A 12788-nucleotide genomic window follows, 5' to 3' on the forward strand; every position below is an offset into this window, starting at 1 on the left:
AAACACACACACACACACACACACACACACACACACCTGGATCTGAAGTGGTAACTCCTCATCTACATTGCTCTGAAACCTTGTATTTAATTATTCAGAAACATTCCAAAATTTAATACCTTACAGAAACTTTGCCTGAAAAGGCTAGTGGAGAGGAAAGAGCAGTTACTGGGTCGATCTAAATAGGCACCCACGGATTTAGACCGTCTGCTTTTCCTCACCAGTAAAGCAAAATGATAGAAACCAGACCCATCACTCTCACATTACTGAGTGTCTTACATAAGATCAACTCGTTTTATAACAGAATAAACAAAGCATCGAAGATCAGAAAAGACTCATGGCAGAAAATTAATTTTTAAGTTAGTCTGAATAAAAGCTAATTAGCTCAGTGTTTTAAGAAAGCTCTTGTTATTAATTCTACGCCCCATTAACTCTTCTTTGTTAAGTCTGGAAAAGCTTTTCAGTAGCCTTAGTCACCCTTCGCTTAAAAGCTTTATTAGTGCCCTCCAAAAGCACACAAATTGTGTATCTTCCCCCAGACTGCAGACACCCACAAAAGCAGACTAGCAAGAGCCATTCCTAGCTGTGTCCCAAGAATATGGTGCTTGCTCTAAGTTTGTTTGGAACCACTGGTGCAATGACAGGAACATCAGTGCAAAATTCTAATCTAAACACATGCTCAGAGCATTGGACATGGGACCAAAAGAAGCGCCTTTTCTTCGATTTGGTGTAAAAGTATCATTATTTTTGTAATCAATGTCTTCTTGCTCTATGCATTTATTTGGTCAGTGGGTGAGGAATACCCTTGAAACTAGAATTTTCTGAATGTAAATTCTTCCACAGAAAGCTCTTGGACTAGGTTCCACTTGATTGTTTAATAATTTAAGGATGTTTTGTGTCTTTAAATTTCCCCTTGCCCAATGCACATTAGGTTCCATCTCACCAATGAATACGTTCCCTACTGGAAAGTGAGAAATGTCTCGGTTTACCTTTGTCTCTTGTCTTCGATCCGGCAGGCTTTTCCGGGACAGTGAGATGGTCTAGGTTGCTACTCAATGAAGAAGTGTCATCACTGGATAAAGAGTTCAAAAATCCACTTTCTGATGTGACAAGACTGTTTTCCGGGGCCTGGTGACTGTTTGCTTCTGGGGGTGCAGGTGAGTGAACCTGCACAGCTAACGTCAGAGATTGTCCTACAGATTCAGCAGTGGAACTGTTGACGATAGCAATCCAGGACTGCCTCTCTCTAGGGCAGGAGGAAGATGATCCACCAGGGGTTGTCGTCGTTACATTCTCCAAGGAAGAGGAAGCGTGTGATGTCTCACTTGGTTTGGGTGAGGATGTAGATGCCTAGTTTGCACACATAAAGCAGAAGAAAACAAAACAAAGAAAGAATAACATAAACCCATGATCAAATAAGCATTCTCACTTTTCTTTTGAATCAAAGTGTTGGCCCTGATGTATCCAAACTGTGGCCAATACTAAGAGACTTAAAAGGAAAAAAAAAACAAACTGATATTTATATCTGTGTGATATTCATCATACTGTCATTTTTCAATATCAATTACATACATTAACCTTTTTGCGTTATGATTAGAAAATTATGATTTTTCCCCATTCTTCAAAACTCTCCATAAGTTGAAAATATTCCTTTGGGTAATTCTTTGAAATACTGAGACACCTTCAACAATCAGTTAATCAATCAATCAATGAACTAGAATGCAACCTACTGATGACTACTTAGTAGTTGAGTCACATGTCTTAAGAAAAGTCACAAGGAGAAAGAAAAAAAATGTTGAGACAGGAAGCAAGATGACATTAACTAAGTGGAGATGAGAAATAAGGGTAAAGTATATGTATTTCAAATATTTATTTCATACATTCCTTAGCACATGACCAGTTTCAGCAGATGACTAGAGTATGAAAATATGGACTTGGAAGTGTACCCTGTGGATGGGTATTGTATTGGTACTATTTGCATAAGAGACCTTCATCAACAGTATTGCAAATCACAGATTCTGAATCAATTAAATCAATTAAAAAATTGTAAATCGATTTATTTTTCAGTAATTAAAATAACAATTTTCACCAAAGAAGACAAAAATATACTTTATTTTATTTTATTAATTAATTTTTATTGATGAAAGTTTTAAATTTTTAATACTGTTATTAGGGCTGGAGCAATAGCACAGCGGGTAGGGCATTTGCCTTGCACGCGGCTGACCCAGGTTCAATCCCTCTGTCCTTCTCAGAGCCCAGCAAGCTACCGAGAGTATCTCACCCACACAGCAGAGCCTGGCAAGAAAATCAATGAACAACAGGACGACTGTGCTACTATGCTACATTGGTTTCCCATGTATACAATTCCAACACCATATCCACCCCCATTGTACCCACCTCCCTTCCTCAAGGATCCCAGTGCTCTTCTTGTCCAGCTCCTGCAACAACTCAATAGTGTGGATCACTATTCTGTCCTGTTCCCTTTGTTATCACCATACTATTTCCCTTTAGGTCCCACGTATGGGTGAGATTATTCTGTATCTTCTTCTTACTCACTGACTTCACTTTGCATTTTTAGGCTCTTTATTCATTGAAGAGAAACCAAAAATTGTGTGAAGTGGAATGATGCTAAGCTTTTCATAACCTTTAACCTAAAGGTGTGTGGCAATCATAGACACACTCTTCACCTGGACACAGAAAAAAAATCAACCTAACATCACCAATTGTTCTCTCTTGTGAAGGACTACATCTGCTCTGAGACTTTATACATAATGTAGTCTGTAGTGTTACACCCTTTACTGGAGTCACTGGAATTCTGGTTCCAAGTTAACTTTCAGGTCTAGGTCATTTGACTTGCACATGGCCGACCCAGGTTCGATTCCTCGTTCCCTCTCGAAGAGCCCGGTGCCTGCTCTTTATTCTATAATACCTAGAATATTTTACCCATATGGCAGAACCTGGAAAGCTACCTGTGGCATATTTGATATGCCAAAAATGGTAACAACAAGTCTCACAATGGAGACATTACTGCTGCCCACTCGAGCAAATTGATGAGCAATGGGATGACAGTGACAGTACACACACATATATATATATATATATATATATATATATGAAGCTAGGTAGTTTCCATTTTTAATTATTTAGAAATATGTTAGGGGAGAAAGAGAGAGAGGTACATGCTTGAGAGAGAACACAGGCTTTTCCAGAGCGGAAGTAAGCAAGCAAAGAAACATGGCACCGAGCAAGTGAGACACGTGCTCCGGGGAGAACACAGACTTGAAGAACAAACCGACATTGCTATACTTTGATGTTAAAAAAATTGCTTCTGGGGAAAGAATGGTGTAGTCTATATAAACTTTTGCTATTTGGTTTTTTTTAAGTCCTACATTGTGAAATAATAACTTTGCAACTGTATGTGTTTCCTTCATTTTTAATTGCATTGGTCAACAGAATCCAAAAATTCAAGATTGGTCAGTGCTCTCTGGGTCACCTTTATGTCCAATTACTTAAAAGATATTTTATAGTTTTTTTCATTAAGACACAATACAGGATAATTGTGTCAATTTCAAACATTCAAAATGTCCAGGAAGAGGCTGGGGGGTGGGTGTTAGAAGGAAGAAGTCAAAAAGTAACATCGGATCTTCCTCATAACCTCAGAATCATTCTCAGAATCATTGCAACTAACTCAGCATGGTTGACTTTATTCCAAACCAACAATAGATCCCAAGTTTTGAAGATTCTGATATCTGAATTCTAATGGGAAAAATCAGTATTTACCTGAAGGAATCCCAGTTGGCTGCCCACAGCCAGATAATCATTATATATCCTTTTAGTAGGAAGCCATTACATATCTAGTTAATATACACATTCATTGCAAGAATAATCTACTAGCACAGACATAAAGATTTTCCAGTCAGTACTATGTCAATGAGCATGGGAATTAATTACCTTTTATCACTGAGACTATCTCAGACATTTTGGTGCTGGGGTTAAGGGTAAGTGCAGTAACTGGATGCATCAAAATCATGCTGTTAAGATGATTGTAATTATGTTACCTAAATAATAATCATGTATTTTTATGAATCCAACATTTAATTGGAAAAAATAGGTCAGGTGTTAAAACATCAGAGATCTATAATTCACTAAGTAAAACCTAAATGGTCTGTAGACAGTAATGTACACTCTGGAGTAAATGTCAAGAATTGCTTATGCATTAGCAGGATCTAGAAAATAATTTAAGCAAAAATATCATTCAGGTGCAGTTCTGACATGGTCTCCTATTGTGAGTTATTTTAGTAAGTCTTGGCTTCAGAGCAATCAACTTCCTTCTTGGAAAAGAGACCAAGTACAAGCTTTTCCTGTTTGTCCTGCTGATACAACTATAATTTGATTACAGCAAATTTGGGATCTGAGCTAAAATAAAAACCCTGCACTCAGTTGCTATAGCATTTCCAAAAGCCTTTTTGAACCTCACAACTGTGCTTGAGAGATGAAGAAAAGACATGTAATGAGCATCAGAAATTCCTCTGAAGCATACTCTTGTGCAGTAGGAACGCTTTCAACCCATTTTCTTCAGCAACACTTAAAATCTACAATCTTTATTTTATTTTTGTAATGGAGAAGATTGCAGGGGGAAAGGAAATGAAGATAAGTATAGGAGAGAAGGGAAAGACGATGTGAATCTGGTCAGAAGTTTAGTGAGATGTCTAACAAATATCGAACTTGCAGACATGTGCTTTATAGATCTCTTTGCAAGTGCTAAACCCTGAGTCACTGATTCCACCATTCTCTAGCTAAAGGAGAACTCTTAGCTCAATGTCTTCTTGAAGCATCCATGTAAAGACTCTTTTCTTTTTGTTTAATTTTCTATTTGTTTGGGGGCCACACTTGGTTATGCTCAGGGCTCACCTCTGGCTCTCTGCTCAGGGGTCACTCTTGGCAGGGCTTAGGGGACCCTATGGCTTAGGGGACCCTTGGGGATCAAACCAAGGTTGGTCTAGTGCAAGACAAAGGCCCTGCCCACTGTTCTTCCTCTCTCTCTCTCTCTCTCTCTCTCTCTCTCTCTCTCTCTCTCTCTCTCTCTTCCTCTCTCTTTCTGTCTCTCTGTCTATCTCTGTCTCTGTCTCACTGTCTCTGTCTCTCTGTCTCTCTGCCTCAGTTTCTTTCTCTGTCTCTCTGTCTCTCTGTCTCTCTCTCTCTGTCTCTCTCTCTGTCTGTCTCTCTCTCTGTCTCTCTCTGTCTCTCTCTGTCTCTGTCTCTGTCTCTCTCTCTCTCTCTCTCTCTCTCTCTCTCTCTCTCTCTCTCTCTCTCTCTCTCTCTCTCTCTCTCTCTCTCTCTCTCTCCATGCTCCCCCTTTGGGAACTTATGTACAGACTCTTAATGCTCTTCTTTACAAATCCAATGAATGTGGAAATGAGGGCAGGCACTCCCTGTCTGGCATTCCCTGTTCATCTGATTGCAGGGACCCTTCCCTCGGGGTATCATGGTGAGGAGATAGATTTCCTTGTGACTTCTGGGATCACTTCCATCCTATCAGGTGGAATGTCATTTTATCTGACTACTGTGATCGCTAATTTCCCTGTTCTTAGTTGTAAGTAAATTCCTTGAGAACAGGATGTTTTTAACCATTTTAGCACTTGCATTTGCTGCCTCTTCCCTGACACATAGTTGTTAATGAATTAGCAGCAATCAGGAGTGCTGGAGAAAGACAGCTGTGTGGGACAAACAGCCCTGGCTATCATTGGGCTGGTCCTGTGCTTTCTCTCACACCTTAGCTCACTTGCTTGCCTCTGTTTCACTGCTGCTTTTTCCCACTCCAGAGAAAGCCTGTGTTTCCCTGAACAAGTATTTCCTCTTTCTGTCCCCTCATGTCTTTCTAAGTAAATTTCATTCACTAAAAAGTGTCATGCTTCACTGAAAAAAAAAAAAGATGAAAACAGCTCAGAGTGGTTCCCTGTCTGACCGAAGAGAACCCCAACTTCCTTGTAAAGTACCTGTGGGTGATTCTTCCCAACAACGGATGGTGATTTTTGTTTGTTTTCAAACAAACTTGGGGTTTTTTTAAAAAAAATTTTAAATTTTATTGTATTTTGGGATTTTTATTTCTAAATCCCAAACGGGATTACAGTGACTGTCACTGTCACTGTAATCCCGTTGCTCATCAATTTGTTTGAGCGCACCCCAGTAACGTCTCTCATTGTGAGATTTATTGTTACTATTTTTGGCATATCCAATATGCCACGGGTAGCTTGCCAGGCTCTGCTGTGCGGGCGAGATACTCTCGGTAGCTTGCCAGGCTACGGAGAGGGGTGGAGGAATCGAACACGGGTTGGCCTCATGAAAGGCAAACGCCATGCTATCCCTCCAGCGATATTTATTTCTAAGTGACAACATTAAAGGCATTTTAAAGATGTTAATTTTAATGAATGTCTAGGATGAAATTTTAAAAAGTAATATTGCTTTTTTCCTATTTTCTAGATATTGTATTACAGAATTTTTTAGAATTCTTTTAATTTTGACTTTTGGTTTCTGACCCACATCTGGCTGTGCTCGGGGCTTTCTTCTGACTCCGTGCTTGGAGCATCACTCCTAGCGGTGTTCTGGAAACCATACGTGGTCCCATACATCAAACCTGGGTCAGCTGCAAGCAAGGCAAACCCCTCACCTGCTATTGCTCCGGCCCTTATTGTAGAATGTTAGTTTGGTTGCTAATTCTCTAAAATCCTTTTATTTGAGTTGCTTTGCAAAACCGCAAGTTTAGAAAGAAAAAAAAAAGTGTACTTAAAATGACCATCCGAAGTCTGTAGTTAGGAAGAAGTGAGTCAACATAGAACTTTGAAACAACCTTTGTCTGAAGCAACATGTGTTTCCATTTGTATATGGAAACAAAGGACTAAAGTAAGACTAAACATAATATAATTAAATGGGTAATTCTTTCCTTTTATTGGCCATACTCAGAAAAAACAAACCATTCAGTTATAGTTAAGCCCTAAAAAAGTAGCCTGATTTTATTTAAACCAAAGTATCGAGCCTAAAACCCTAAAACCTTGTGGTGTCTTATTCCCTTCTACCACTGATCTTCAGCGTGACCTTGGAACCTTGAAAAGTAGCTGCTGGAGAGGCTGCCCTGTCTTTAAGTCCTGTTCTCTTTTTTTTTTATTTTCTTTTTGGGTCACACCAGGCGATGCACAGGGGTTACTTCCGGCTCTGCACTCAGAAATTATCCCTGGCTGTGCTCAAGGGACCATATGGGATGCTGGGAATCGAACCCGGGTCGGCCTCGTGCAAGGCAAACGCCCTACCCGCTGTGCTATCGCTCCAGCCCCCAAGTCCCATTCTCTTGTCCAATTATTTCCTACTCCCTCCGCACATTCCATCCTCAAACAATGGCTAGAGTATTTCTAAGACAAAGTATATTAGCGATCATGTGATTCTCTCACTCTAAACCCTCCCGTGACTGCCCACCACACGTAGAAAAGTCGACCTGCCTTCCTCATAGCCAAGATCTACAAGAACCCCTACTGGCCTCTCCAGCAATCTCTCCTCCCACCCACCCCTCCCCTTCTCCTTCCAGCTACACTAGCCTTCTTTCTCCCCATGGGACATCCCTGATTCTTTCTGTCTAAAGGCGCTTCCTATGGATTTGGGGTTGGCCGCATCCTGCCTAGAATTTTGGTCCTTACTCCAATATCACTTTCTCAACAGACTTTCCTCCTGCCAATCACAAACAAAGCAGTATCTTCACCACCCCCAGGGCCAGCCACTCTGTCATGTTTTATTTTCTCCATAGAATGTATTGGTCCTTGAGACTGTTTCTTTGAATCACAAATTTATGCTGCCGTTCTCTCAACTTAGCATTTGGCGATGCTAAAAAGAAAAAACTGTCTGTTTCAGGTCAGCACTCCCTGATCAGCCACTCTAATGTCTGCTTTAGAGTCTATACACCAAAAATATTTATAATCGCCTTGACTCAGATTTTTCCAGAGAAGCAAATGAGCACAAAAGAATACCCTTAATGAAGTGTTGGCTTAAGTACGCACTTGTTACTATGATGCTGATTTCTCCAGAATTTGGCTTCATTGTAAATAAAAACAGGATTTTTATGAGTCAAACAAAATTATCCTTCTCAAAGGTGAGTTTAAATAAATAATGTCATGTCTATTCATGTGGATAAACATTCTTAAGCAACCAATCCATAAATGGTGTGGATAAAGTAATCACTTACAACTTTGAGTAAAATGTCATTAAATAAATGACATTTAATAAATAAATCAATGTTTATCTTCAACTATGTTCTAGAAGAAGACACAAATGCTTTAAGATGGGCTGGAGAGATAGGAATGGAGCTAAAGTGCTTGTCTTGCATGCAGTGTCCCCAGTTTATTCCCTGAAATCACACATGAGCCTCTAAGCACCTTGGGGATCTCTACTGAGCAGAAAGCCAGGAATAAACCCTGAGCACAGCTGAGTGTGGCCCAAAACCCCATCTGAACCTTCCAAAAAAGAAGATATGTGCTATGCTTCTGACTCTAATAATTTAATGATTAAATAAAGAAATGGTATACACAATATTTGCAAATAGAGCAAGGGTAGTGACTTATAATAGAGAGCTTAGAAGGCCAGATCCTCCCAGTTTAAATGACAGGACAGGGAAGTTTTTATGAAGGGGATAGAGCGGGAGGGAAACTGGGGACATTGCTGGTGGGAAATGTACACCGGTAAAGGGACGGGGGTTGGAACATTATATGACTGAAACCCAGTCATGAACAACTTTGCTACTGTGAATCTCGATGTGATTCAGTTAAAAAAATATTTTTTTCTTTTTTTTTTTTTTTTTGCTTTTTGGGTCACACCCGGCGATGCACAGGGGTTATTCCTGTTTCTACACTCAGGAATTACTCCTGGCGGTGCTCAGGGGACTATATGCGATGCTGGGATTCAAACCCGGGTCGGCCGAGTGCAAGGCAAACGTCCTACCCGCTGTGCTATCGCTCCAGCCCCAATAATTTTTTTCAAAGAAGACTTTATGAAGGAAATACACTTTAGGCAGGTCTTGAAAGACATTAAGAAAATAGCATCAGATGGGTTATCTGCAAGCAAAGAAAATTTTCAATTACAGTTGCAAGAACTGGAAAGCTCCTGGAAAGCAGCGAGCAGTTTATTAGGCTGATGACAAAAGGAAGAAGAAGAGACAAAACTCAATGACATTTTGAAATAAAACTAGTCCTCACTTTCAAGCCTACATGTTAAGAATTAATCTGATAAGCAACGAGGATTATCTAAAAGGTCTTGGACTAGTGAATCAAAATCAGAGAACCACACTTAGATGGACTTGGAACCAGTTTCTAAGAGGAAGAAGATTCGAGACGGAGATAGAAAAAAATATTCTTCTATTTCAACAACTCGGCAACTGTTGCTGCCGATCCTTGGGGACAGTGGCAAGGGAAGCACCAAAGATATTGTAGGATGGCCACCAGGCCTGTGACCGACACACAGTACTCTGAGAGATGAACCAAGAAAACAGGAGGTAAAGATGTGAAAGTGGGTTTGAGCAGTCTTAAAATCAGCTCAATGTCAACCACCAAGATTATGATAGTTATTTTTTTTTTATCTTGAAGTAGACAGGGTGGGGGTTGGGGATGGGAGGAAACCTAAGGTCACAGATGGATGCATGCAAGTGCTGGAGGTGGGATTGGAGTTGTAACACCCTATGCCTAAAATTCTATTTGTCAAAAACTTTGTAAATCCTAGTGGCTAAATTCAAAAGTCTTTTTTAGTATTCTGAACATCCATTACAAATATTGCTCAATTAAAACTTTGCCTTCATGAAGGAATTTATTTCTTTTGTCAGTGTTTTCCAGATTTTTAGAAGAGTTGTTCTCAATGAATATGTTAGGTGAAAAATAGCGTAGGAACAGAACCATGGAGAAAGCACAGGGCTTAAGTGTGCATCTGACTCGGGTTTGAAACTTGGGTTTGTGATACCCGAGATCATGGGCACCACATGATCTCCCAAGTATCATTGGTGTCACCCTGGAGTCTCCCAAACACCCTAGAGATGGCTGCACAGGCCCCCGATACTCCAAGTCCTGAGCAGAACTGCATGTTTATGATTGTTGCTGTTTTGTGAGCTTGATAGAATCATGGATGGGAATTTCTACAAATGATCTTCCAAAGTGAAATCCACAAAGTCCCACTTATTTTCTTTTTCAGTAAGCCTGTCAGAACCCCACCCCATTCTAAGTTCTTTGAGAACAGACAGATCTCCTTTTCATTACTATCCTGTGAAGCATTCTCAAGAAGAAGCATAACCAAACCTTCTCATGCACTCAGGTGAAGACTGAAGTATTCTCTATTGTTTACCGTAGTCCAACACATTAGAAGCAAAAATCAAATTAGACTGCTCCAAAAGTCTGGATGTTCTCCTTCGCTCTGATCCTTAGGAGGACACATATTTGAATAAATTTTTAATTTATCTAAAAATCATTAGAAAGTTTTCCTGAGTAATATTTTGTTCATTAATCCAATATTGAACTTTGTTATCCAAAATATGTATTAAATATTCAATATTATTTTTAAAATATATTTAGTTTTTAAAATAGAAAAGAACTTGGAAAATTGCAGAAGCTTGTATAACTCCATTCTGGATAGTCTCTGCTAGACTGAGCCAGACAATAATTTTATTCACACACTCGATAAATAAAAAGTTATCATGATTAATTCCATCTATTTAAGTAAATAACTTAAATGTTATTTCAGTCAAGTGTCTTGCAAGTCTGTTTTTCAGAAACTAGAGGAAACAAAAACAAAATATGCTGGGAAATATGTGAGCAGGAGGAACATATTTTGTTTCCAAGAAAAATATAATCTAATTGTTTGACATTTATCTATTTCAAATATTTCCCAAAAAAATGTTAGCCTTATTGACCACACAAAGAATGCTCAACTTAGAACTTTGAAGAAATAATGTTTGATTGGTGACTGGGAAAATTCCAAAGATGACTCCTACTTCAGTGCCTAACTTACTGAACTCATAAACATCCCTTCATTTACAGGTTTCAAAGAAAACATATCACCATAGCATCAGGTAAGTCTGTCATTATATAATGATAGCTGGAGTCATGACAATTCAATGAAGAGCAGTTTGGCTGCTTTTCCTCAAAAAAGCAGAAGTCTAGAGGCCAGAGAGATAGCACAGTGGGTGAGTCACTAGCCTTGCATGTACAGATTCAATCCCCAGTACCATCCATGGTTCCCTGAGCACTACCGGGAGTGATGCTGAGAAGAGCCAGGAGTAATCCCTAAGCACCATTAAGTGTGACCCCCAAACACAAATCAAATAAACAAATATAATTAATTTTTTAAATGTACAACTATAGAGGCCTGATGGTGCTTTTTAACAATTGGCCATATTTGTTTGCTACTCTTTTATGAAAAAAACATGGTATCTTGATACTAAACTAACCATGTAGGAAAAAGGCACAGTGAGAGAGAGAGAGAGAGAGAGAGGAAATTTCTGGGGGGAAATGAAGGATGACTAAATAAATCTTTTGTGGTATTGCTTAGAATTAGAAAAGACACAGAAAAAAGAAGACAAGATACTGTGTCCACAGTGAGAAATTAGTGAGAAATTATAAATACATGCTTCTCTATTAAGTTAACAAGGGACATGCATTGTCCCTACAAAGTCATAGGGTGCAATAAGGAATAATACAACAAAAAATCTGTTTGAACATGTCTGGAAAGTTCTTTCAAATCCCTACATCTGCATAACAGATAAATTAAAAGCCTCTCCTAAATGCAAAACCTAATTTTAAAAGAGAAGGAAACACTAAATGATAGAAAAATCTATGATTAGGAACAGATAAACTTCAATTCTTACTCAAAATCTAAATTTTACCATATTCAACTTCAATTGTATTTATATCCTTCTGAATTTGGACTAATTCTATTATAGAGAGATTTTTATTAGCATTTTTATTTAATAAATACTTATTTCTATTTATTTCTTTATTTGCCAAATAAATTAGAAAAGATACCACAATTCTCCACCAACAGTATAAAAACAGCATCTGCTTATGAAACACTATTAAAAACAGTTTAATACTTATATTATTTACATTATGTAAGTATAAAGTGCATTTAATAATAGTTTTGTAAATAAACTATATTAACTGGAAAAGCACAAAGGTGAAATCTTCATTATACCAAACAGAATGTTCTAGCAAAAGAGAGGTGGTAATTGAAGGAAATTTGGTCACCTAAACACCCAGTTATCTAGGGTCTTGTATAGGTGAACGGTGCACCAGAGTGGGGAAATCATAGTTTACAAAACTAGACACACTGAAGGTTCCATTTCAGGTGTGCATTAACATGTGACCCAGTCATTTTACACTTCTGAATGTTAGTTTTCTATCCATGAAAAGAGAATCACAATGACCTACATTGCAAAACATTTTTAAACCAAAAACAAATGCTCTAACCACAATAAAAGATATATATTTGGTGCATTGAAATCAAGAACATTAATCTTCTTACAAAAAGAAACCATGAAAGAAAATATCAAAAAAATAAAAATAAAATTCAGGGGCTGGAGCCATAGTACAGTGGGTAGGGCATTTGCCTTGCATGCAGCCAACCCAGGTTTGATTCCCAGTATCCTGTTTGGTTCCCGAGTCTGCCAGGAGTAATTCCTGAGTGCAAAGCCAGAAGTAAACCTTGAGGATTGCCAGGTGTGACCCTCAAACAAACAACTAATGAACTAATTATAATTAAATCATAGAGTG

The 12788-nt window shown here is 38.6% G+C and overlaps 1 protein-coding gene across 2 annotated transcripts in view; it reads right to left on the minus strand.

The window, feature by feature from the left end:
• Window positions 1–12788, minus strand: part of IPCEF1 (interaction protein for cytohesin exchange factors 1) — a 94950-nt gene that overhangs the window by 37697 nt on the left and 44465 nt on the right. For both annotated transcript variants that reach the window (XM_012932348.2, XM_055134496.1), the window contains exon 7: window positions 990–1350. In XM_012932348.2, coding sequence (XP_012787802.2) covers window positions 990–1350 — 361 coding nt within the window. The remainder of the gene's footprint in view (window positions 1–989; window positions 1351–12788) is intronic.

The sequence above is a fragment of the Sorex araneus genome, chromosome 4 (genome assembly GCF_027595985.1).
Source record: "Sorex araneus isolate mSorAra2 chromosome 4, mSorAra2.pri, whole genome shotgun sequence".
Lineage (NCBI taxonomy): Eukaryota > Metazoa > Chordata > Mammalia > Eulipotyphla > Soricidae > Sorex > Sorex araneus.